This window comes from Cheilinus undulatus, linkage group 18 (assembly GCF_018320785.1).
Source record: "Cheilinus undulatus linkage group 18, ASM1832078v1, whole genome shotgun sequence".
Taxonomy (NCBI): Eukaryota; Metazoa; Chordata; class Actinopteri; order Labriformes; family Labridae; genus Cheilinus; species Cheilinus undulatus.
The window spans coordinates 5,191,704-5,218,271 of NC_054882.1; the positions used below are offsets into that span (position 1 = coordinate 5,191,704).

A 26,568-nucleotide genomic window follows, 5' to 3' on the forward strand; every position below is an offset into this window, starting at 1 on the left:
ACATAAATGCTGGAATACAATATCCTAGGGTCAGAATATTTCATCAGTTGAAGCTACAAAAACATTCTGCAAGACTTCATAAATGTTTGCATCCAGTCTGGAAGAAATAAAGAGTTTCTGCAGGAATTCAGAGAATGCATCCTCCTAAAGCAGGGGTCATCAAGTACATTTGCACAAGGTCCAGATTTAGTCTCGACAAAGTCTGGGGGCCGGACTTTCACATAAACAAAAAAGTAAATAAATATTTTGGTCTGGTTAACATACTGTTGTATTAGTATTTGTTTTATCTTTTAGAACGCAGAAAATTTTTAGGCATTTCCTAGTGAGATCTATCCCCTATTATCTATCATGCAGCAGGCCTGACAACAGAGTTGGTTGGGGCCCTGAAATTCCCAGAAAATGGGCCCTCAATAATTGTGATTTAACACCGGCATTAACTCATTTTAACCCTTTTTTACCTCGTTAATTTTTGCCATTTTTTAACCCCTTTAAAGCACTTTTCCTGTATGTTTTATCCCCTTTGTGCCACTCTTATCCATTGTTGCCACTTTTAAACCTCTTTTCACTACATTTTTCAACAACAGTTGCAACTTTTCACCAAATTTTTGTACTCTTTAACTCCCTTTTGCAACTTTCCTGCCAATTATTTCCCTTGTTTGCCACTTTTGAACACCTTTTCACTAATTTACCAGGCTATTTTTGCTGTATTTTTGCCACTTTTAACCCATTTTTGATACTTTTTGCCCCTTTTTGCTTCCTTAACCCAATTTTTGCCGTTTTTTTTTTCCCCTTTAAATCTCTTTTTTCGTATGTTTTATTCCTTTTGGCACTCTTTTATCCATTCTTGCCACTTTTCTTCTATTTTTTCCCATTTCTAAACCATTTTAATTACTTTTTTGATCTATTTTTGTAATTTGTAACCAATTTATGACACCTTTTGCCCCATTTTCCTTTCTTAACCAATGTTTGCCGCATTTTAACCTCTTTTCACCACTCTATCTGGTCCTTTTTGCAGCACTTCTGCCAACCTTAACCCTATTTTCTAATATCTAATAATTATGACTGTAAATTTCTGTAAAACAGATCAAATGTTCAGTCATTGTCAAACTATTTCAATATTAAATGTTTGTGGGATGGATTTAACAGCTGCAGACATTCAAAGCCAAAGGATACTCTTAAAACCACAACCTCTTTTTTTCCTTCTTTTCTGAATATAATGATCTTTCGGGGGCTGGACAGAAAGCTTCGGGGGGCTTGATATGGCCCCCGGGCCGCCAGTTGATGATCAGTGTCCTAAAGTATATGTTGTCAACGAGTTTTATTTCTTGTAGGTTTGTATACTACTGTTTCAGGCTAAAAATCCCCAAAGGGATGGGGTTTAGGTGATAAAAGAGCCATGACTCTTGCAGCTGTCCTTTCCTCTGCAGGAGTTCTGTCCACTGTCTCCCAGGTGAGGGAAGTTTCTCATCCAAGCGTGCTTTTATTAGCTGTAGACTCAGTGTGGCAAGCAGCCAAAAGAATGTCAGGAGAAGGATCTGTTAAACACATAGAGGGACAATAACCTGAATCCTGCTCCACAGAGTCAAGCACCTTCCTTGAGTCAGAGTCAAACACACTTCTCTGAGTCAAGTGTAAAGTCAAGTCAGTTTAAGGCGTGTCTGAAAGCCTTGTGTGTAACATTAAACATCCATCAAACATTAATTACGTAAAGAAATAAGGATATTTTCTTTTGGCACGCTATTGACGTATGTCAGCTCACATGGGACATCCAGTCGTCTTGGTCACACTCTCTAAACGCAAACACTGCTGGACTCTGTGTTGTTTGTCCGTGGATGTTTTGTTCCCTGGGTTTGTGAGTCCGCGTCCACAGCTGGGTACACACAGCACAGTGCTGCTTCTTTTCTCAGCTAATGAGACTGAAAAGAGTCAGGATTACCAAGATCTGGACACAAAGGTCTGCCTAAAGTGTAGCTTTAGGGATTATCTTAAAGGCAAGGAAGATAAAAAGCTACAAATGCTTTTCAGGTGCCTTGTAATATAGGATTGGGATTTTTGATTTTGTACGAAAGCCCTGAGTGGACATGCATTACTTTGTTTTCTTCACTTTTTCTGTGCTAACTAGAAAATTCCAGTTGTTTTCTCAAGATCTTGACTGATTTTCCTCCATGTTTTGGAACAGCAAAGCAGGTTTTCCATGATCACAAGTACATTTTCTTTTCATTTTCTCAAGATGTGAGCAAATCAATTCATTGCCAAATATCAAGATAAATAAGTCAAGATCTTTGGAGTGAAACAACTAATTTAGTCTAAATATACAAAGTAAAAAGGTGAGTAGTGGCATGTCCACATAGTAGTAACAAAGACAAAAAAGCTGCAAATGCTTTGCCAGTTCCTTGTGATACTGGGTATTGAGATTTGCTTTCTACAGAAGCCTGGAGGGGACAGTCATCAGTGCACTTTGTGTTCCCTCCTTTTCCATGTAATAACTAGTAAGTTCCAGCCTTCTCTGGATTACTTGGCTTAGATTTCTTAGATTTTGGGGATATTAATGCTGGTGTTCTCATAAAATCAAGTTGGTTTCTTGAGAAAACTACAGAAATAAACTTGTTGCAGAGAAAACAAGCATGGCACCCAAAGATAAGGTAAAAAAAAAAAAAAAAAAAAGGTGAAAATCTTGAGACAACATCAGAAATAGTCATGAGATAAAAGTTGTAAAACAAAATCTAAAGATGTGCAAACCCCACTTCCATAGAAGTTGGGATGTTGTGTAAAATGTGACTAAACCAGATGAGTGATTTGAAAATCATTTTAGCCCATATTCAGGCGAATACAGCAAAAAAACGAGATATCTATTGTTGAAACAGATGATTTTTTTGTTGTTTTTTTGGAAATACACACACATATTCGGAATTTGTTGGCAATAATGTCTTCCCAAAAAGTTGGGACAGGAGCATGTCTACCACCGTGTCTTCTAACAACACCATACGCACTGAAGACACTAGTCACTGAATTACTGAATGTGAAATTCTAACCTTTACTTGCTTGATATAAAATCTTAAATTGCTCAGCAGTGCGGGGCTTCTTGTCGTATCTTGCACTTCATCATTTTAAATCAGAGACAAACTGCATACAGGTCAGTCTAGTCCCCACCCTCTTCACTGTGAAGCCACGCTGTTGTAACTCTTGCAGAATGTTTCTTGATATTGTCCTTCTGAAATAAGCAGGGACGTCTCTGAAAAACACGTCGTCTGAATGAAGGCATGTTATTAAAAAAACCTGTTTGTACCTCTCAGTATTGAAGGTGCCTTCACAGATGTGCAGGTGACCCATGTCATGGACTCTAAAACACCTCCACGCTTTGCTTTAATAACAATCTCGGTCCTTTTCCCTTTTTAGTCCCGAGGACTCAAGAGCCATTATTCCCAAAAACAATCTCAAATGTGCACAGCACACTTTCACACCAAGGTCAGTTTATCTAAGATGAGCTCAGGCCCAGAGACGAGGGATGGAGCTGACACATGGATCTCAGTCTGCATGGTAATCTTTCAATTTACATTCTTAGATGCAGTGAAGTACCAACAAAGGTTTTGTGGAAGTGTTCCTAAGCCCACACTGTAATATCCATCACAGAATGATGCTTGTTTTTAATACAGTGCTGCCTTTTCCTTTTTTATTATTTTTGGGAAATCTGCCTTTGGACTGAAGAGAGATGGGAAATCTGGAAAGACTGGGGGAAGACATGCACCAAGACCTGGAATCAATCCCAAGACGTGCACCAAAGATTATAGTATCTGTACATGGGTGCTCGTTCCACCCTGGCGCTCAGTGCTGCGCTGCCTGAAGGGTCAAAGGCATTCAAATGTTGGTTTTCAGTATTTCCTCTCACATACAGAAATTTTTCCAGATTCTCTGAATCTTTGATAATATTATGGACTATAGAAAGTGAAACCTATAAATTCATTGCAGCTACAAGTCTATGAATGTTGTTCAGAAACTCTTGGACTATTAGCCCACAGTCTCTTACAAAGTGAAGGACCCATTGTTGGTTCTGAGTAGCCTTAACTTTCAGGAGTGCTCCTTCTATACCCAAACATGGTGCTATCACCTGCCACCAAATTGCTGTTTATCTTACTAGTTGAATGTTCCAGGTTTTTGTTTTAAAGTTCAACAACTTTCCCAGTCTCTCTTTGCCCTCGTCCCAACTTTTTTGAAATCTGATGCAAGCATCAAATTCAAATGTGTGTATACATTTATCTAAAAAACAGAGTTTAGCAGTTTGAACTTTACCTATCTTTTTTGGGTTGTATCCTGTTGAATATAGACTGAAAATGATTTGCAAATTACTATTCTATTTTGTCCACATTTTATGTAATGTCCCAACTTTTTTGCAACTGGGGTTTGTACATCTACTTCCATAGTTTATATATATATATATATATATATATATATATATATATATATATATATATATATATATATTTATGGGCTTCTATGCCTTCACTGATAGACAAGGACAGCAGATATAACTGGAAACAGGGACGAGAGAGCGGGGCAAGGCATGTGGGAAAGGGTCCTGACTTCCATAGCTTTTGCAGTTTGGAGTTTGTCAATATTTGAGAAAAGCGTCTTGCAGAATAATCAGAATGAATCTCAGCTTTTCCAAATTGCTGCATCTTAAAGGAAATTGCGTTCTCTTTTCTGTCTGCAGCACTGGTCTGAGATTGAGATTGCTTCATTCAAGGAGCACTGATGTTCAATTGCTTTCATAATAAAGGGTGAAAGTGAAAAACAGGATGTCAGTAGAGGAGGCAGATTCTTCTTCGTTTGCTTTGAGATTTTTCAATCAGTGACCTCTCCAATAAAAGGTGACACTGTCACGCAGATGTTTACGGTTGTTGACCTACTTTACTAGTCCTACAAACTGTGAGAAACGCGTTTAATGGGGAAGCTGACAACTTGTTGTCATCTGTGTGGCATTTAAGGACACGCAGGTTATTTTATGTTAGCACCCTGTTCATTCCCATCCCTCAGGCAGACAAACAAACCCAACATTTACAGACAACACCTACTTTATTCATGAAACTTTACCATGTAACTTTAGATACATAAAAAAATTAAAGTGCTTCACTATCAAAAATGTACAGATACAGTTTAATGCTGCTCTATTTTACAGTAACATAATATCCTAAAGAGATAAATAAGGCTAACTCTCAAATTTGACTTTTTAAAGATATAAAAATTGAATTTTTACCCCTGAAAAGATCAAAACTAAGCTGTCACTTTGTGCTTAGATTTCCATCTAATAGGCAAAAATGTGTTTGCACAAACTAACATTTTCTCACTTCATGCAGTGTTTTATGTATTAATCCGCATGATGAAGTAGTCCCATTAAATATTCCTACAGCACTTTTTGAGTTGTTCTGTTAGTAGCACTGTAAAAATACTTGCTTATTTTCTCTCTTAAACATTAAGGTGCTGTTACAATTTACAACCCAATTCCAAAAAAGTTGGGACACTGTGCAAAATCTAATTTAACAACAGAATACAATAATCAAATCTCATAAACCCATATTTTATTCACAATAGAATATAACCAACATATCAGATGTTTAAACTGATACATTTTACTATTTCATGAAAAATAATACCTCATTTTGAATTTGATGGCAGTAACACATCTCAAAAAAGAAGTGACGGGGCAACAAAAGGCTGGAAAAGTAAGTGGTACTTATGGGAAACAGTTGGAGGAGCATTTTGCAACTAATTGGGTTAATTGGCAACAAGTCAGTAGCATAAATGGGTATGAAAGGAGCATTTAAGAGAGGCAGAGTCTCTCTGAAGGAAAGATGTGCAGAGGTTTATCAATTCACCAAAAACTCGGGGACAATTTCAGAAAAATGCTCCTTAATATCATCAAAAGATTCAGAGAATCTGGAGGAATCTCTGTGAGCAAGGGACAGGACTGAAGTACAATACTGGATGCTCCGGATCTCCAGGCCCTCACTGCATTAAAACAGGGATGACTTTGTACTGGAAATCACTGCAGGGGCTCAGGAACCCTTCCGGAAATCACTCTGTCATACATTTGGTCATGCAATCCACAAATGACAGTTGAAGCTGCATCATGCAAGAAGCAGCTATATGTAGACACGATCAGCTGTCTTCCCTGAGCCACAGATCATTTAAAATGGACTGAGGCAAAATTGAAAACTGTTCTGTGGTCAGATATATCTGAAATTTGAAATTCATCTTTCAAACCACAGACGCCATGTCCTGCAGACTAAAGAGGAGAGGGAGCATCCAGCTTCTTCTCCTGGCTCAGTTCTAAAGCCTGCATCTCTGATGGTATGGGGTTGCATTAGTGTCTATGGCATGGGCAGCTTACACATCTGGAAAAACACCATCAAAGCTGAGAAAAGCAACTTTAAAAGCTTTTTAAAAGCAACTTATGCTCCCATCCAGACAACATCTCTTTCAAGGATGGCCTTGACTATTTCGGTGAGACAACACTACACCATGTACCACATCCATCACAACAGCATGGCTTCACAATAGAAAAGTCCGGGCGCTGAACTGGTCTACCTGCAGTCTAGACCTTTCACCAACAGAAAACATTTGGAGCATCATAAATGTAAAATCCAGCAAAGAAGATCCAGGACTGTTGAGCAGCTAGAAGAATGGAACAACATTCCTCTCCCAAAACTGAGCTGGTCTCCCCACTTCCTAGACGTTTAAAGACTGACCCTACTTTTTTGAGATGTGTTGCCTCCGTCAAACTCAAAATGAGCCATGGTAAAACGTCTCAGTTTCAACATCTGATATGCTGATTATTTTCTATTGTGTATAAAATATGGGTTTAAGAGATTTGGCAATCATTGATTTCTGTTTTTATTCACATTTTGCACAGTGTTCCAACTTTTTGGATTTGGTGTTGTATATCCATGACCTGGTTTTGACTATAAGTGTCCTAAGTGTGTAACTAGGTGAAACTCAGGGCTGAAGATGGTGTAGAAAAAGCCAAAAAAGTATCAAGAAAAAAACAATCAGCGCCTTGGTTTTGATCTTTTCATGGGTTTGTGGCAGTGAGAAATACATTCAGATATCACCAGTATTATCTGTTAATGGATAAAAGGATGTTTTTAGATACAGCTTGGTCGTACTTTCTCTGCTTCTAACTGTTGTAAAACTGAACCAGAATGATGGTTTCACTAAAAGCAGTGATATAAATGTACAAGCCATGCGGCTTATAAAAACTATTCTGTATATCCACTGTAAATACTATACAGCTGAGCTGCTGTTAGTTTAGCAAGTGGTCCACTGAGTCTACAAAAACTTAATTTATCCACATAAAACCTCCCCTAAAATATTTACAGCAGCTATGCTTTGTTCAAAACCCTTTTACAACCAAAAACCTGAACTCTCTGTAGATGCTAGTCCCAAATGTCCTTCAGAACTAGTGTAGTGGTTTATAGTCCTGGTCCTGGTCTGGTGAGATCAATAGAGCGATTTTGGGCTTGCGGTATGTGAGCATCACATCCAAGTTATGTACCGTGGAGGTTTATGCGGGGCTCAGTCCATGCCACGCAGACACGACTTTCTCTGGATGAGCCATCATGTCCTTCCACTGCTCCACTGCTTCAGGCACTGGGCTGTCGTTTCCCAGCTGGATCTGACAGAAACAGATGATGGTTACTGGGATTCAGCTGGTTGCATATGAACTCCAGTCATTCCACATCTTTGCCACTGAAGCCTTGAGTGTGCTTTTAAAGCATAACTTTTCAACAGTATAAATATCACATCTATCCAGGAAATATCCTGTTAAAAATAGGAAACTGCTGTAGGCCTCTTCCAATAAAATTCCTGTATTTATTTCCTCATCAAATCTACTAGATTTTTGTAAAGCTCACCTGTCCGAGACACTGTTTCCTCCTGACTGAGCTGCGGCTGTAAAGTTTGACGGACAGTGAGCAGTCGTGGTCTAACGCAGCCAAGAGGAAGTGGAAAGTCTCCGCCCACCGACACTGACCCTTTGACGCCTTAATCACTCGAGTCTTCTTCTTCATAACCACCCGCTCCAGCTGGTGCATCTCCACTTTGACAAAAAACGCTTAAGGGTGAAGGACAGACATGGCTGCAGTCAGTTAAATGATCTGTTTAGATTAGATTTAGGTTGATTTTCAATGATATCTACCCTGCGTGAGTGGAGTGGAGGATGCTGGGAGATTCTGAGCAGCGAGGACTTGCAGCTGGATGCGACCGTTCACTGGCTGAAAGCACGTGGTGAGATTGAGCTCAGCATGGCACACCTAAAAGACAAAGTTCAGTTATATCATAATAACAGAGATAAATTGCAAAGCTTGAATGAATCCAGAAAAGTTGGGACACTGTAAACTGTGAAGATAAAAGAGAAGAGATGATTTGCAAATCCTTTTCTACCTAAGTTCAGTTGAATAAATTTAATGTCTTAACTCATTCAATGTTTTGAGTTTTTTTGTAAACATAAAAAATTCAAAATTTGATGACTCAAAGTGTGCTAAAAAGGCTGATACAGAACATTATTACCACAGTTACATCCCCTTTTCTTCCAACAACTCTCTGTAAGCATGTGTGGAATGAAGACTAAATACTGAAGTATTAAAAGTGAAATTATTTCTGTTTTTGCTTGATGTACATCTTAAGTTGCTCAACAGTGCATGGTTTCTGTTGTCATATCTTACACTTCATTCAATTTCAAAGGAGTGGACTGCACTCTGGCTGGTCTAGGCCCCGCCCTCTTTTACAGTGAAGCCATGCTATTTTAACTTGTGCATATTGTCTCTTGGCAGTCGTTTGGACAGAAGCACATGTTGCTCAATAAATCTGTCCCACTCAGTATTAATGGTGCTTTCACAGATGTGTAAGTAACCCCTGCCATGGACACTAATACACCCCCACAGCATCACAGATGCTAGCATTTAAACTTTGCATTGATTACTATCTAGATGGTCCTTTTTAACTTTAGCCCAAAGGGCTCCAGTCCACATTTCATATTGTTTTAGAAAAAAAGGCTGTGATCAGACCACAGCACACTTCTCCACTTTAGGTCAGTCCATCCCAGATGAGCTCAGATCCAGAGAAGTGGCTGATCTTCTGGATGCTGTCGATATTTGGCTTTGGCTTTTCACAGTAGAGTCTTGTAAATGCAGTGATGTACTGTGTTAACTGACAGCGGTTTTCTGAAATCATGAGCCCACGTTGTATTATCATCACAGAATGGTGTCAGTTTTAAATGCAGTGCCACTGTAGGGGTCAAAGGTCACGGGAATACACATTGGCTTTCAGCATTGCCTCTTATATGAAGAGATGTCTCCAGATTCTCTGAATCTTTCAATGATATTAGGGACTGTAGATGTGGAAATCTCTAAATTGTCCTACCTTTTTTGCAATATGTTGCCGAGAACAAATGCAATCCAATATGTAAGAAAATGAATAAATAAATGTGAATAGCTTGAGCATTAAATATCTTGTCTGTGTTGTGTTAAGTTGGGTTTAAATGATTTGTAAATCACTCATTTCTGGTTTTTTTCCCATTTTACACAGTGTCCACACTTTTTTGGAACTTGGGTTTTTACATCTGCGTTGGGCCTTTGTCATTTTTGTCTCTGCTGTTTGGAGTTTGTCAGTATTTTTGAGAGAAGAGCCTTACAATCAGAATGATCGCTGCATCTCAAAGAGAATTGTCCACTTTTCTACAAATGCCTCTTTCTGAACTTCTTTTCCTCTTTAGCACAAAACACTCCACAGCCTTTATTTCCCAGAACAGTTTGAAATGTGGACTCTTCAGACCAGATTTATGGCTTTGTATCAGGTCAGGCATGGGAGCAGATGCCAGTTCGGCACTTTGCCCCATCAGCCTCCAGATGGCCATCACCCAGCCCCATGCCCCATCTCTCAGGTATCCTCAATGCTGTCCCCTCCATGGTTATTAATGCAGGACCACCTGAGGGGTCAAAGGTCACAGGTTTGCAATGTTGGTTTACTGCCTTGCCCTTACATATGGTGATTTCTCCACTTCACTGGTGACATAGGCCATGCTTCACTGATGAGTGCAGAAAGCTATTTAATATGAACGAGACTCTCTTCTATGCAGCTGCCTGGAGAGCTTTTACTGAGAGTCTGTGATTTGAAACCATTTGTGCCTTTTCACCATCCGATGGTTAAAGTCTCCCTGAATGAAACCGTCCTTTAGAAAAACCTGATTATGATTCACTGTCTGATCCTCTAAGTGCAGAAACAGCTCAATTTTTACGCCTTCTAGCCAGACATCTATCCATTTATCACAAAACCACTCAGTGCTGCTGGAATGGTTTGAGGTTTGACCTACTTTTCCTCTTCTAACATTTACAGAATCAGCACTCTGTTCCAAAACTCCATTCAAAAACAGTTTCATAATTTCCCCGATAATGAATCTGCTTTCTCTTTTCTCTAGGATTATGCAACAGTGTTCATCCTGCCTCAGTGTAAATATTACATGTGAAGGCCAACAGTAGCGCTCCTGCCAGTGTGCTATGCATCATAGAGACAGTTTTATGAGGTACTCATAGTGCTGTCTACTTATATACTGTGCTCGTATAAAAAGGTGATAAAAGACAGCAGCAAACAGAGAAACCAAGGGAGAGATGTAGTTAAAACCTACAATGCACAGGCTTTTCTTTTGGTACTTGACTGCTGCAAAACTCAAAACACTTTTTGTGAGTGTCTTCAGGTTTGACGCCATGATTCTCTAAATCCTGTGAGAGTGTGAAGTTTAAAATCTGAAGTAAACACTTACAGAGGATTTGGAGCGAGGGCTGAGGTCAAGCCAGTGCTCCGTCTCCTGACCGCCGAGCTGTCGTAGAGAGAGGACGCACTCGGCCACCGTACGCTTCTTGTTGCTGTGAGTCTGCAGACGCAGCACCAGAGCGCTGCAACGCAACTGCTGGAGACGCAATGCGAACACAAAGGTCTCCATGAAGGACACGTCCTGCAAAGAAGAAGGAGAGAGGGATTTAAAGATGTGAAGTTATCATGAATGTGTGCCTGGAGAGAAAATGGGCAAAGCCTGAGATGTATGGAAGCCTTAAATGCACATTGAAATATTTATTACCATCAAATCTGGTGCATGAGATGCATTTATAACCCCTATTTTCATCTTTAAAAATTGTTATTATCTTATTTACTAATGCAGTCTATATACCAGTACAGAGTGCAAAGACACACACCATTGTTTCTGCAAAGCCCAAGTGTGTGCAGCTGCCCCAGCCACACTGCAAGAGATATAACACAACAAAAAATTCACCCAATTTGGTGTGTAAGGCAAGTGGCTGTGACTTTTTAACCGTTTTTCTTCCTTCATAATCTTGCATTAAGAAAACTGGAAGCATACTGTTAAGTAAGAAAACCCTTGTGGAGCCCTGGTTTGACTTAAAACCCTCCTCAGTTGTGCTTCTGCATTTTTTAGGATGTGCATGTCGGCTATAAACGTATACATCTGCGTAGGATTCAGGGCCTACAACATTGGCAATGGCACAGATTCGACACAGAAGCTTAAATCAGGCAGGTACATGAGTGGAGGAGGGCAGTAAGCTGAGAGTCTATCTCTTAACTTGGACTTTTTGAGACCCTTCCCTCTGGCAGGAGGCTGAGGTCCATCAGGACCAAAACCTCCTGCCACAAGAGCAGTTTCTTCCGCTCTGCCTTCAGCTTCACGAACAGTACTACACCCCTCCCCTGGTATGTTTATACAAACTATGTGCACTATAATAATGTAACCTGGCGTGTCAGGCTTTCCCAGATGGAAAGCTTCAATAGGAAACGTTTGAGAAAAGGCAGAAGCTTTGAAAAAAACTTGGAGTGTGATTGGATGAACATTCTGTCTGTCACATCTCTACGGGCCAATAAGAGCATCAAAACACATGAGGTAGCAGCTATCGAGCTGTGTGTGTGCAGCTATGGGGAATAACGCGAAACATGACGACTACAGACATGTAAGTACTCGACTTTTGTCATTTTTGAAAAGAAAACAACTCACTGCTGTTCTTTGTTCTTCTTTTAACGAAGAATTGATGTCAAGTTCTGATAAAACTTACGCATCCATGCTAAGCTCTTCCACCGTAATTGCACCGGCCTCTTGCTGCTGCTTGTTAACGTCACGAATCTGCCGCGCCTGACAGTACTGCCCCTCGTGGCAGATTGGTCTTGTCACTTTCTAACCGGGCCCAAACGGTTCAGATGGGAGCTTAACAAGATGGTCCATCTGCTTTGCAAGTTAAATAATAATGCACAACAGACTTTATCGCTTCTGTTTACAACTGCAGACTGTGTGTGTTCAACTGGTTTGGAAAATTGCACTATTTACAACTATTTACCAGTAAAGCTGCACATTGGCACAGTTCCTCCTTTTTTGCACCTACCTCTGATAGTTTAGGCAGAAACTTCAGAGTGCTACCTTTCTAAAGACACCTTGTTTGCACTTGAACTCCAAATAGTTCAAACACAGCATTCAGTTTACTTTGGGTATTCCTGTATAGGATTTTTTTTACTCATTTTGTCCAATATTCTAAGAGGTTAGAAAAAAATTATTACCTCTGAGAAACTTATTTAACTGTTTACTCATCAAATCTGCCTTTTATTCATTAACATTTTTCTAAAACAGAATACTTTTGATCTCTTTATCTTTATTATTGTGCATCATTTTCAGTTGTTTCCTCAGATTCTCTGCTGCTCAGCCTTACCTGACTGTACTCCTTGATGGAGCTCTTGAACTGAATGGGTTTGGGGACGGTGATGATCCCTTTAAATCCAACCTTCTGTTGTTCTGCTCCATCTGGAGGAAGGTTGAGTTCTGAGCACTGAAAACAGAAATAACAGACATGGGTTAGCGAAGGCAGGTCAGAGCTATCTGTGTTCTGTAGTTCTTTTGTTTTATAAAAGAAAAGAGAATCCAAAAGATCTAAAATCCTGATATATCATGTTCGTGTGCAGTTGTCAAAATGTTTGCACTCTGATTTTTCAACTGCATGTTTATTTAATGGAAAGCAGTGCAGTTTGGACCTCAAATGGTAAAAACATGACAGAATGAAGGGACATAATCTCTAACATTCAGGACGCTGTTGAATATCTGTCTTGTGATCTTCTAACTCTAACTGTGCAAACATTGAGGCTTAATCACTGCAGATAACATTAAATATTGCACATTTGCTCATCTTGCTTCTTCCTCTCTAAATAACAACCCTCTGAGATAAACAATGTGACTAAAGCACCTTTAAATGTGAGCAGATGTTTGGTTAGAGTCTGTTGAAAGTCTTAAAGCAGAAAACAATGATTTCATTTTCAGTCCAAACAAAGACGCTGTTTCTTTTAGCATGATTGCAGCAATAAGGATAGGTCTGTCCTTCCAAACAACGACCTTTCCCTCCTGATGTCTGAGCCAAAGTTAAAAAAGCCCTGAGAGTCTCTCACAGAGTCCTGTGTTTTGCTGACACAGAGGCTCCATTCAGAAACACTGCAGACAAGCACAATGGAGCTTTTTGTCTCCTCATGCTCACCATGCCTCTCGGCGTGTAACCTTACCTGGACCAGAGTGATCCACACCTGCTCCAGAGCCTCCTGGTAGTTCAGCTGGACGCACACCTTCCCCAGCTCACGCTCGTCCCAGGACAGGGGGATAGAGTCTGTGAAGTTTGAGTCAGAAAACTTTTGTTTAGAGTTATGTCATTATGTAGGTTTGAAATTAAACTTTAAGGAAGTTATTACTGAGTAAAGCTGGATGATGTGGACCAACAAGGATATCTCCAAGTGCTTTATCTGAATGGCAATACACAAGGTCGATCTGAAAATTTTTCATATAAGGACAAATAGTTGTCACAACACCAGAATTATTAACTTTGGTATGATTCTAATAAAAATCAAACAATGCTGAGACCTTTATAATACCACAGGAACAACAACAGAATTTCTAGACACCCAATACTAGGCAATTTTTGACTTTGATGAACAAAATTGCGGCCAAACTCCTACACACTGACTAAACTGTACAAAAACATGGGCGACATTTCAGCCTAACATGGCCCGATTATTCTCAATGTGACCCATCAGGGTCTTGACATGGCCCAACATGACCTGACCCAATGTGGCGTCATGTGACCTAATGTAGCCCAGATGAGGTCTGATATAACCCACCATGATCCATCTTGGCACTGACGAGGTCTAGCGTAGCCAAATGTGGCCAACATGGTAAAACATAGCCTGACATGACATGGCATGGCCCCCGATGAGGTCTAATGAGGTCCAGTATGGCCCAATATGGCCTAGCATGGCAGAAATTGACCTAAAGTCGCCTGACGTGACATAATATGAACACGGCCCATTATGACATGACATGGCTCTGATTAGGTCTAGTGTGGGCCAACATGGTGAAGCATGGCCCGGCATGGCATGACATGCCCAGGTCACACTACATGGTCCCAATGAAGTCTGACAAGGTTTGGTGTAGCTTAATGTGGACCAACGGAATCTAACATGACCCATCATGACCCCATGTGATGGGGCTTGATGTGACACAATGTGGCCCTTAAAAGGTCTGACGAGGCCTGTCATGGCCCATCTTGGACCAACGTGGTGCAATGTGACCCAACGTTATGTGGCCCAGGTAAGGCCCTATGTGTCCACGAAGGGGTATAACAAGGCTTGACGTGGCTTGATGTGGCCCAACATGGTCTAAGTCAACTTGGTCTGATGTGACACGACATACCCCCAATGAGGTCTGACGTGATCTGACGTGGCCCTGATTATGGCTTGACATGGCCCTGATGAGGTCTGAAGAGGTCTGGTGTGGCCCAGTGTGGTCAAACATGGCCTAGCATGACATGGCCCAGTATCACATGACATGGCCCCAGTGTAGTCTGATGAGGTCTGGTATGGCCTTATTTGGACCGTGATCTACCATGACCTGACATAACCCCATGTGATGGGGCTTGATGTGACACAATGAGGACTGACGAGGTCTGTCGTGGCCCAACTTAGACCAGCATGATCCAACATGACCCAACGTGATGTGGGTCCTATGTGGCCCTACGTGCCCCCGAAGGGATATGAAAAGGCTTGATGTGGCTTGTTGTACCTTGTCTGTAGCACAGGCTGCTGTGTGTCATCATTAAGATCTCACCTGAACAAATTTCTGAGAAAGAGCTTTGTCTTAATTTCACAAAAACATTAGCAGCGTTTAGAGAAAAGGGGTGGAACTGAACAGGGGAGGGTCGCGGAAAAGTATTGCTAAGAGTTTGTCATGGCAATACAAGACAAACTGCTTCATTCAGCTCAGTGGAATAATGTGGTCATTATTTAAGCAGGATTAAACACTCCAAGGTTTGACTGCAGTAAAAAAAAAAACTTTTAGAAATAATTGATGCCTCTGCCTCTAAAGACTGCACAATGCCATCAGTCTTAATTTATGACTCAAACAGACGACTGTGACAGAGAAAGGTTTATTAAAACACAAAGTTAGTTAGTGAAGGTGTCTGGAGGTGGAGACAAATATTGATTTTATTTTACCTAAGCTGCTTTCAATGGAGCCAAACCTGGTGGAGGACGTGCTGCTGAGGACGCTGGAGAGAGAGTCAAAGTGCTGCAGGGGGACACAGACATAAAGACTGATGTTAGACTTCCGGAAAAATCCTTTCAAAATATCAACAAGCTCAGTGGGAATGGTTTGCACACTGCAATAACTCAAATCTGACCAAGTGTTTTTACTTAATATGTGGTCAAAATATGTAATCATACTTAATATAAGCCACATTCACCTTACAAGTCCATAAGGGGCATTGGAGGGAGAGTCCTTTAGTTAGGGTTCATCCTCTGAGGATAATGAATGTCTAAGCAGATGTTACACCACGTTACTGCTGCAGCTGTGTAGTATTAAAGTAAGGTCCTCCTGCCACATCTTCAAACACATCATCCCTCTCTGTTTTCTTACGTCATAACCTTCCTGCTGCGTTCTTAAAACCTCAGTTCATTTGTTAACAGTCAGATCTCCTGTCAAAGCGCTGCTCCTTTCATGCAGCAACCACCCACCAATGTTTGCTCACAATGTTGTCAGGATAAACACTGGAGCTTATTAAACTTTAATTTTATTCTGACTGCGTGTTGGCTTGGATATTAAAAACATAAGTGGAGTTTTAAAGTGAAGTGAAATGCAACTGTGCTGGCTCACAACATGAAAAACAGTCACCTTCAAGCTTTAAACCGCTCATGATAGATCTGTTTCACCGAGTTATTGTTGTGGTTTAACAAGGATCTAGGCGAGACGCTGGATTAACTGGCTTTAACGCAACTAAAACTTCTCATGTTAAATAATAAAGATGTCTTTGTCATGCAGACTACACCACATCCTTTAATAAAACAAAGAAATACGCCCAACTTGACCAACGGTTTCCTTGTTGTATTAAATCCCATCAAATCCAACATAATCTACTTCTAAATAACAAATAGAGAAATGTACAGGGATCAGCATGGAAATGGAGGAATAATATTCATACCAGTTTAAAACATTTAATGTGGCTCTTTCTGTGTCTAGTTTGACACTTTTGTTTGATTAAAGTAATAAAAATTTATGCTGAGCCCCAATTTGGATTACAGAGTTCTGAGATTTTGTTTGAATGCATTTTTAGTGTCTCAAAAACTAAACAAGAATTAGTTTTTACTAAAAACAGTGTCAAAAAATTCCCTTTGAAGGTTCAGTTTCTGCAGAAAATACAACACTGGCGCTGTTTTAAAGCGGACGTTTTCGGAGATCTTCAGTCAGTGAGAAATGGTGTCACTCATTGAGAGAGGGGAGTCATTTTGATGATGAACCACAAGGATTTGTTAGAGCCAAGCATGAATAATTTCCATTATAAGATCTGAATGTCTTGGAAAGTATCCTCTCCAAAATCCACACAAATATCCTAAAATTTTATGTGAAATTCTTTAACAAATTCTTAAAGTATCCCATAAAGGGCAACACAAAATTTCTTCATATATTTACCAAACTTTTCAGTGAAGCTGTGACATTCCAATAAAAATGTCCCCAAAATTTCAAAGCAAATTCCCCCTAAAAATTTCTCATCCAAGTCCCAAAACGTTACAAATACATCACACAAAAGTCCAAGGAAATGAGAGAAAATCCCCCCAAACATCCAAACAAATTTCTCTGAAGTTTTGAAAATTACTGAAAATCTCAAATGATCCCATATTTCTTGGAAATGCCCAAATGTTCCCCAAAATATATAAAAAAATTCCCCAGATGGCCATGAAAGTGTCAAAAAATTCAAAGCTAATTTACCTCTAAACTTCCACCCAAACTCTGCAAAAATATATAACCATAGTCCCAAAATTTCCATGAAAATATTTAATTATTTCAAAGAAAGATCCCCGAAAAATGCAAACAAATTCAGTACAATTTCCATGTTAAGTCCTGAAGTTTCCATAACAACTTCCCCCAAAATCTCAAGCAAATATCCTAAACTTGTAGAAATGACCAAAAATGTATGTGAATTCTTAAACAAATTATTGAAGTATCACATAAAGGACACCCCAAAATTTCTTCAAATATTCCCTAAATGTTTCAGTGAAACTCCATCATAAAGCCGTAACATTCCAATAACAAATTCCCCAAAGATGACATGTAAATTCCTGAAAATTTTTTAAGAAATTCCCCAAAATTTCAAAGCAAATTTCCCTTAAAAATTTCTCATCAATGTCCCAAAAGTTCCAAATACATCACGCAAAATTCAAAGGAAATGAGAGAAAATTCCCCCCAAATATCCAAACAAATTTTTTGAAATTTCCAGTGCCCCCCCCCCCAAAAAAAAACAACCCAAGAAAAAGATCCCAATCAAATTCCCAGAATTAAAAAATTATATTTCCCAAATTTCTTGAAAAAAGCATAAATTTCCCCAAAATGTACAAACAAATGTCCTAAAATTGCCCTGACAGTGCCAAAAATTTAAAGCTAATTTACTTTAATACTTCCATCGAAACTCTCCAGAAATATATTAACATATTTCCAAAATCTCCATGAAAATATTTGATAATTTTCCAAGAAAGATCCCCAAAAAATCCATAAAAATTCCCTAGAATTTCCATGGAAAATCCTGAATGTTACATAGCAGTGTTCTCTAACATCTTAGCAAATAACTTAACCTACAGTGTACATGTTTGATAATTAATCAGAATAACTTTATGAAGATTTTCCTTTAATGAGTGGTCAAATAGCTGAAGTTAGCATGATATGACTCATACTTCTAGGTATATCTAAAGATAAGTTTTACATTTTAGGAGAGAACCTGATTAACTCTCTTGACAAAAGTTTGATAAGAAAACAAAACTGTACATGAGTCGGTGCTTTCCAGTACTCTGATGTCTGTTTGTCTCGGCTGGGTAAACAGAAAAGATAACAGTTTCCCTCCTACATGAAAACTTGAGTAGTTTCCCCCACCTTTCCACTGAGAACAGTGGAAACTGTAAAACTATATTTAGCCTGAGTTGACACAGTCAGAACATGTTATTATGAGTAAAGATAGGAGAAAGAAGTCTCACCTGCATGTTATTATGAGTAGAAATAGGAGAAAGAAGTCTCACCTGCATGTTATTATGAGTAAAGATAGGAGAAAAAAGTCTCACCTGCATGTTATTATGAGTAAAGATAGGAGAAAGAAGTCTCACCTGCATGTTATTATGAGTAAAGATAGGAGAAAGAAGTCTCACCTGCATGTTATTATGAGTAAAGATAGGAGAAAGAAGTCTCACCTGCATGTTATTATGAGTAGAAATAGGAGAAAGAAGTCTCACTTGCATGTTATTATGAGTAAAGATAGGAGAAAGAAGTCTCACCTGCATGTTATTATGAGTAAAGATAGGAGAAAGAAGTCTCACCTGCATGTTATTATGAGTAAAGATAAGAGAAAGAAGTCTCACCTGCATGTTATTATGAGTAAAGATAGGAGAAAGAAGTCTCACCTGCATGTTATTATGAGTAAAGATAGGAGAAAGAAGTCTCACCTGCATGTTATTATGAGTAAAGATAGGAGAAAGAAGTCTCACCTGCATGTTATTATGAGTAAAGATAAGAGAAAGAAGTCTCACCTGCATGTTATTATGAGTAAAGATAAGAGAAAGAAGTCTCACCTGCATGTGAGTCTGAGCCGTCGACAGGTCGAGCATGGAGCTGCTCAGACGTTGGTCACCACCCGGCCTCAGATTCCAACCTGGAAGCAAAAATACAAACATGAAGGTGGTTTAATGAAGACATTTAAATGCGAATTATAATAGCGTTTAGCCGTCTAGTCTAAAGTCAGATAAAATATCTGTTAACTAACTTCACACTGCAACAGAAAATCAATAAGATGCTGTAATGATGCAATGTTGGTTTACAAAATGTGGCTAACGTTAGCAGAGCTAGCATGCTGGCCTTCGATCCTCTTTACAGGTAAACATTCCTGAGCTGAATATTGGCACTCAATGCTTCGGCCATATGTGAGTTTAACTGGACACAGCTGAATTTGGTACAAGTACTGCCAGTTTTAGATTTTTTAAATTCAATTCAATTCTTATATAAAACAGAGAAAAGATCAGAGGTCTAATCTGGGATTAAATTATGATTCAACCTGTTTTAGAAGTAGTTAAATGAACTCACTGTAGCTTCGTTAGCTTTAGCTAAAATTAACATAGCTATGCTAGCCACATATGCTAATAAGCCAATGTAACTAAGTTAGCCTTAGCAGCGTGAGCTTTAGCAAACGTAGAAAAACGTAGCTACATGGTTAATGTTGACATGCAACTTACATAGCTGCTTTGTGAGTTTATAACTAATGCAACTAGTTATCAACACAGGAAATGTGTATTTATGGCTCCAACACAAATAATACTCATACAGATTATTGATTTCTTGTAGGCAAACTATAACAAATTTGGATCTTTGACTCATTTATCAATATGAACACGTGCTCGATCCACATTTTTGTAGGCTATATTCCAGGTAGGTTTGAGTTGCAGTCATACAACAACTTAGAAATGTCTCAAAGTGCTTTCTTAAACAAATAAAATGTTTATATTTTCATAGTACAATCAAAAAGTCCTCACAGCCAATTTGATTTGTGCATTATGGTATAAAAGCCATTTTACCTAAGGTTTTCATCTTCCAAAAGTTAGTAGACTACCTTTGAGTTGTCCTTGTTGTCCATGACTGTATGTATGAATTTCTCAAGAGCATCTTTCACTTCCAGGAAATGCTCCTTTCTGACTCTGATCTAAACTTTGAGAATGGAATGAGGAAGTTTTTACTGCTTTCCAACCTGGACTCTGTGGACTGGAGCTCCTCTTCTTCATTGAGTCTCTGCGGGTGGACCCGGGCGACATGAACTCGGCCATCTGCCCCCGATGTAAGCTGGACTCTGGGCTGTAGCTGAAGAGAGAGGAGCCCAGCAGCTCTGCCTTCCTCTCTGCATAGGTGCTCCGAGCTGAACCTGCAGACAGGAGGTCAGAGAGTGTTCATTTACCAAATAACTTTCTTACACTAAAAGATTAGCCGTTTGGTGAAAAGCAGGATATCCTGGTTCTTTTCTCTTTTGTGTTCAGTTGTTAGCTCACACGTCAGTGAGTTCAGAGCTGGTTTTAATGAAAGTTTGGGGCAGGAGGTCACGCAGGCTCCACTTCTTCAGTGCAGGATTGAGCTGAGGTTGTTTGGGTGGGGTCAAATTTGTCGCCTTAACCTTTACTTTAATCTAAATCCAGTTTTTGTTGAGTCAATAAACATTAGGTGTGTCATCCCACCTTATTTGAACTATGTCAATGGGAAAATTCACAGACTGTCTTGTTAAATCATAAATTAACTGATTAAACTTTTTTTTTGAAAGCTAATTTCAGTTTCACTATCCACGCCAGACCTGATAACTGCCTGACCTGTTCAATCCAGAAATCCCAACACCTTTAGGTGCCCTTGGAGCCATTTTAACACATTTTGTAATTTAATTTCAGTGTCATTTCAAAAGCTTTTAGGCCGCTGGCATGATATTTCGCCATTTGATGTATTTGGCCTTTTTTGAACAATTCCATTCTAATTTGTGCCCAATGACTATACAGCATTGTGTACGAAAAATAGGAACACATTTACCCTTAAAGCCAAAATGGACTGCATTTACTTCTATTAAAATCAGTCTTTTTGATCCAGGAGCCACGAGAACATAAAACATGTGCTCCATAATGTTAGTATTTTTCTTTTTAGCATTTTTGTTGAAGTTGTTATTTTTCACTAGGTGACGCCATATTCCTTGCATCTTTTCTTACATTTGACACTGGGCAAAAAAATAGTAATGCATAAAACTCAATGTTGCCAGAAATTATTGACGTATACCAGGCCCTGATGACCAGGAAAAAAAATCTACTTTGCATGGATGATATAGAAAATAACTAATTTTTTCACTTTTTCCAATCTAAAACACAGGGAGTATAGTGACAGAACCTGGCATTTAAAGGGTTAAGTTTTTTGAAAGTTATTTTTTTTAATGAATAGAGGGGGATTTGGTGTAAAAGATTAACCAAAAAAAAGTTTTAAATGATATGAATGTATAACATTTTATAGCTTTATTTATGAAATGATCCATTTTTGTCCTTAAGGGCTTATGTGTCACTTTTTTTTTACATTTGACTATTCGCAAAAAATAATAATGCATTAAAATCAATGTTGCCAAATAGTTTTTACATATACCAGGCTCTGATGACTAGGAAGAAAAAAATCTACTTTGCATGTATTGTACAGGAAATAACTCATGTTTTCACTTTTTCCAATCTAAAACACAGATAAATATGGTGACAGAACCTGGCATTTAAAAGGTTAAATTTCTTGAAAGTTATGATTGATTTTTATGAGTAGAGGGGAAGGTGGTTAAAAAAAACAAAATAGAATCTTTTAAACACATGAATGTATAATAATTATATAGCCTAATGTATGAAGTGAGCCATTTTGGTACTTAAGGGCTCTTAAGGGTGTACAACTTTAAGGGCCTCCAAAGGTTAAACAGAACCTGTCCGACAAAGTGAAGTAGGCTAAAAGATCTCAAAAAGCATCCCATCATGCCGCCATCTAAAGATGGAAATAAGGTCACTGACATCTATCAGTATGGAAAGGGTTACAAAGACATTTCCAAGGCTTTGGGACTCCAGCAAACCTCGCTGAGCCATTATCCACAAATTGGGAAAACTTGCAACATTGGTGAACCTTCCCAGGAGTGGCCTGGACAAAGTCTGGACTTAAATCTGATTAAGATGCTGTGGCATGACCTTAAAAAGGTCGTTCATGATGGAAAACCCTCCAGTGTAGCTGAATTATAACTATGCTCATAGAAGAACAGAGAATTTTGATTATTGCAGAAACGATTGTACTTTAAGTCCACACCCATCAAGTCCAGCCCACAGTGGAGCCGAGATGTCGAAGAAGTTTGATATGAGGTATCAAATAAGCCCAAAGTCAAATATCATTGACAGGAAATGAAATGATAAGTTGTGTGTTCAGCTGATGAAGAGGGCCGGCGTTATTTACCAACCCAGCCTTTAAACAACACTGACATCTGAGACAGGCAGTAACAATGCTGCTGGGGTTAAATGGAGAGATGATCTTAATTGTTTAACTATAAAAACCTCACAGCATCTTTACATGAGAGATGATGTTATAACTCAGATACGTACTCTGAGGTCCAGACTGTAGGTTAGGGTAGCGGTTTCCTCTGGGTTGGACATACGAGGCCTTAAAGGTGGGCAGCACAAACGGCACCTCTCTGCCATCAGGGGGCAGCTTAGAGAGAAGATAATCCTCCGTGACCCCTATCCTCCCCTCTTCAGGCTCCCATCCTACCGCTGAGTCTTTGTTTGGAGGCATCTTCAATGTGATCACTAGAAAACACCAGAAACATCACAATCAGAAACCAATCAGAGCATCAGACCAGTCTGAAGTCAGTTTGATATTGTCTTTGTGTTTTATGTTTGTGGTGTATTATTGTAATGTTTGTTTTGTGTTATTTTCTGTATCTGTGTTGGGACCCCCTCGAAAATGAGATGCTGCATCTCAAGGGGCTATCCCAAATAAATCAAAAATTGAAATTAAATTGAAATTGAAATTGAAACAGCGCTGCAGGGTTACCTTGGGTCTCCTGCTCCTTCTGCTTCATGAAGTTTTTGCAGCAGTCTTTGAGACACTCCATGGCTGCAATGGTTCAACACTGAGAGAGAGAGTGTGGAAGTTAGAGTTTACACAGTAAACAGTGACACAGCCAGGGCCGGGACAAACTTTGAAGTTACCCAGTGAGAGCCTGAGAACGCCCAGATACAGACACAGTGTCATACGCACCAATGTGTAAATTATTCATTAAATACTTGTTGTATGATTCATAATTACATGTAACAGTGCTGCAGAGTTTTCCAACTTCATCTCAGCGCTTCAGTATTTATAATAAGCAAAACATAATTCTGGTTATCTGGCTATAAAGCTAAAAAGATAAAGCTAAATTTATGATATTTTTGGTTAAATCGCCTCATCACAGCTCCAATTATCCAAGATCCATTGTTTGTTTTGAGAATTTGAGGTTAAATAATTTTCCATGTTTGGTGTAACATCCAAAATTTGGTCGTCAATACATCTTAAATTATTTTGTTTCTTTCTAAAAACTTCTAAAAACAAATTCAATTTAAAAACAAATCTAAATTTGTAAAAAATAAAAAATAAAAAAAAAAAAGAAAGAAAAAGGTTGGTGAGCAGGTAAGGACATTTAATCTGACAATATTTAAATATATACAGCATTTTTTATTCAAATTTTTGGCAGATTTTATTTTCCCCATGTCTTTTTATTTCATATTTTGAGAAATGTCATATTATTATTATTATTATTTTGCTTAATGTGATTATCCTTTATTGTTTGATTGATTTTTTTATCTACTATATTAAAAATAATATTTATATATTTTAAACAAATTAAAAATTCAAAATATATTACAGATATATATAATTCTATCTATTATAAAATGATATTTATATTATATATTTATATTATTTTATGTAGATAAAAATATGTAATTTTATCTATTTTAAAATATCTATATTATTTTATGATTGTTAAAAATTATATATATAATTTTATCTATTATAAAAATGACAAATATTTTACAATGAATAAAATTACACAAAATTATATGTTTGTAGTTTAATCTTTCACAGAAAAAACAATATTTTATAATAAATAAAATTCAATAAATAAGTAATTCTATTTATTATAGACATAATATAAATATTATTTCATAATAGATGAGATATATACATACATTATCATCTATATTTTATAACACTTAAATATAGATAAGTACAAAAATAAATAAAAAACAGATTGCTTTTATAGTATTTGAGCCAAAACTGTGCATAGTCAATTACAATTTTTTTTTTAATAAATCACAAAGGTTTTTTTACTCCTTTTAATAGTTTATTTTGTTAATAGAAAAATAAACTTAAGTTAATTTTCTGCATCCCAATCTCTGAAATGCACTGCACCAACCCTTTTTAGTGTATAATGCAACAGCAGAAACATTTATAGTATCTATAAACATGTAAATATGCTCCCAGAACTGTAGAGTATGAGGATTAATCACATTAATCACAATTATCTCAGATCCATATTTAAAGCATTGATTTTTTAATCATGATTAATCTAATGTAATCCACAGTGATGTAGAATACGTCCACCACTGCTCCCTAATGTCTCATCTCACTTTAAAAAGCTCAGTAAATGAGTCAGAAGTCATCTGAACCTTGAGGGATCAAACATTTATCTTTCACTGCCCCTTTTTTCCCTTTATAATCCATTGAAGGTTTTTTTTTTACCATGGATAAATTCCTGCCATAAAGCTTGATCTACTTATAAAGGTGGGTCTGTTTCCAATCTGAAAATTAACGACCCTTAGTTCAAGACAGTAGATCCAAAATGACCCGTAAAAATATTTAAATGAAATTCTAAAATGTAGTAAAAGGATGTGATTAATTGGGATTAACTGCAGAAATTCTGAGATTTATGGTGATAGAAAATGCTGGTCATTTGACAGCCCTTGTCTCTGTTTTTTTTTTTTTAAACTAACTTCAGTTAAACAAAAAGTCTCAAAAATCTGGGCGAATAAACAAAAAAAGCTCCAAACTTTGTATGCAGACGTGCTGATGTGATCCCGGGTTTTGGAAAAGTTCCCGTGAGCTTGCTCAGAGAATCACAACCTTTATCTAACAGATCTCAGCCTAAACTTTGGAGTATTCCCAAACTTGGAGACAATTTTATACTCACAAATCAGTCAGTATACTAAATATATCCAATGTGCTAAATATCCAAAACTGGATGAAATATCTCAACAGTACTTACAGTGTAATGTTATATTTATACAAGACTACAGCTTATTCATAATTCCCATGTTCCTTCTCATCCTTCAGGTTTTGTTTACTAATCACACATAGCACACATAGAAGAATGACAGTAATCTCTATTGTTGTGGGAAAATCTGAGCTTTAAAAGCCAAATACATAGAAGTAAATTCTCCCCTTTACCCCGGTGGGTACAGAAACATCAGCTGCACCAAAGTGACTGAAATCTGAACAAGTCAAAAGAACCAAACCCTGAAGTGAACAGAGACAGAGAGACTTTGGTGCACTTGTTCTGTTCTGTGCTGCCTTTGGTTTTATGGATGAGCTGATGTAAAGTTATAAAATACATAAAGCAGTTTAAATATCCATAATAATAAAACCATAAAAACTGAGACTTACCCATGTGGTGTTTTAGTGAAGGAGGTAAAACTTCCAGCAGCAGCAAAGACGATCCTCCTCAGAGGAGTGGAGAGAAAGCAGCTCTGGTTCCTGCTCCCTTTGTTGCTCTCTCTCTCTCTCTCTCTCTATCTCTCTCTGATTCCCGGACTGACACAAACACACACACACACACACACACACACACACACCCACACACACACACACCCACACACTCGGTGTGTTTCACCTTCCTTCCCCGAACAGCTATGAGAGCACCACTTTCAGTTTAGGATTTCTCAGTTTAGCCCACTTATCAGTCTGATTTCCTCCTCAGTCTTGATCTAAACTTTCTGTCCACATCATCAAGTTCACACTGAGTAAACATTAGATCCTGTATGGATTTATCTACTGAGCATGCTCACTAACAGCTTCAAAAGCTTTAGAATTAGAAGACAACAGTTATTGTGAGCTGTGCAGTCAAGTCTTTGGCAGACCAAAAACGTAGAAATGTAGAAACAAGCCGAACAATCATATCAAAAGAGCTCAACAGATGTGGAAAAATGTTTTAATGTATGTTTAGATTGTCCAGAATTGTTCTCATTGTCCTCAATTATAACATATTTACCTCCTAGAATCTTTGCTCTGCCTTCATTTGTAATGGTGCCTCCAAAATACATTAGTCAAAAAATCTTTATCACCCTAACAGATGTGTTTTTTGCAGCCGAACACTTTAAATTTATGTTGTTATGCCC

The 26,568-nt window shown here is 38.2% G+C and overlaps 1 protein-coding gene across 1 annotated transcript; it reads right to left on the reverse strand.

Moving 5' to 3' along the window:
* Positions 1-5,716: 5,716 nt before the first annotated feature.
* Positions 5,717-25,923, reverse strand: LOC121525892 (tandem C2 domains nuclear protein). Its single transcript, XM_041812090.1, has 12 exons — positions 25,838-25,923; positions 23,189-23,267; positions 22,738-22,941; positions 20,349-20,519; positions 19,183-19,262; positions 15,571-15,643; positions 13,591-13,691; positions 12,753-12,869; positions 10,811-11,002; positions 8,192-8,306; positions 7,908-8,107; positions 5,717-7,669 (listed from the first exon to the last, which is right to left on the reverse strand). Exons 2-12 carry the CDS (start codon positions 23,247-23,249, stop codon positions 7,559-7,561), a joined length of 1,425 nt encoding a protein of 474 aa, XP_041668024.1. The 5' UTR covers positions 23,250-23,267; positions 25,838-25,923; the 3' UTR covers positions 5,717-7,558.
* Between the last annotated feature and the right edge of the window lie 645 nt (positions 25,924-26,568).

Bases quoted from the DNA above. Each gene is read 5' to 3' on its own strand.
- LOC121525892 (XM_041812090.1), bottom strand. From the start codon at position 23,249: ATGGAGTGTCTCAAAGACTGCTGCAAAAACTTCATGAAGCAGAAGGAG. The intron at 22,942-23,188 runs GTAACCCTGCAG...GGTGTTTTCTAG, and splicing joins GAAGGAGCAGGAGACCCAAG to TGATCACATTGAAGATGCCT. The intron at 13,692-15,570 runs GTAAAATAAAAT...CAAACTTCACAG, and splicing joins CTCCATTGAAAGCAGCTTAG to ACTCTATCCCCCTGTCCTGG.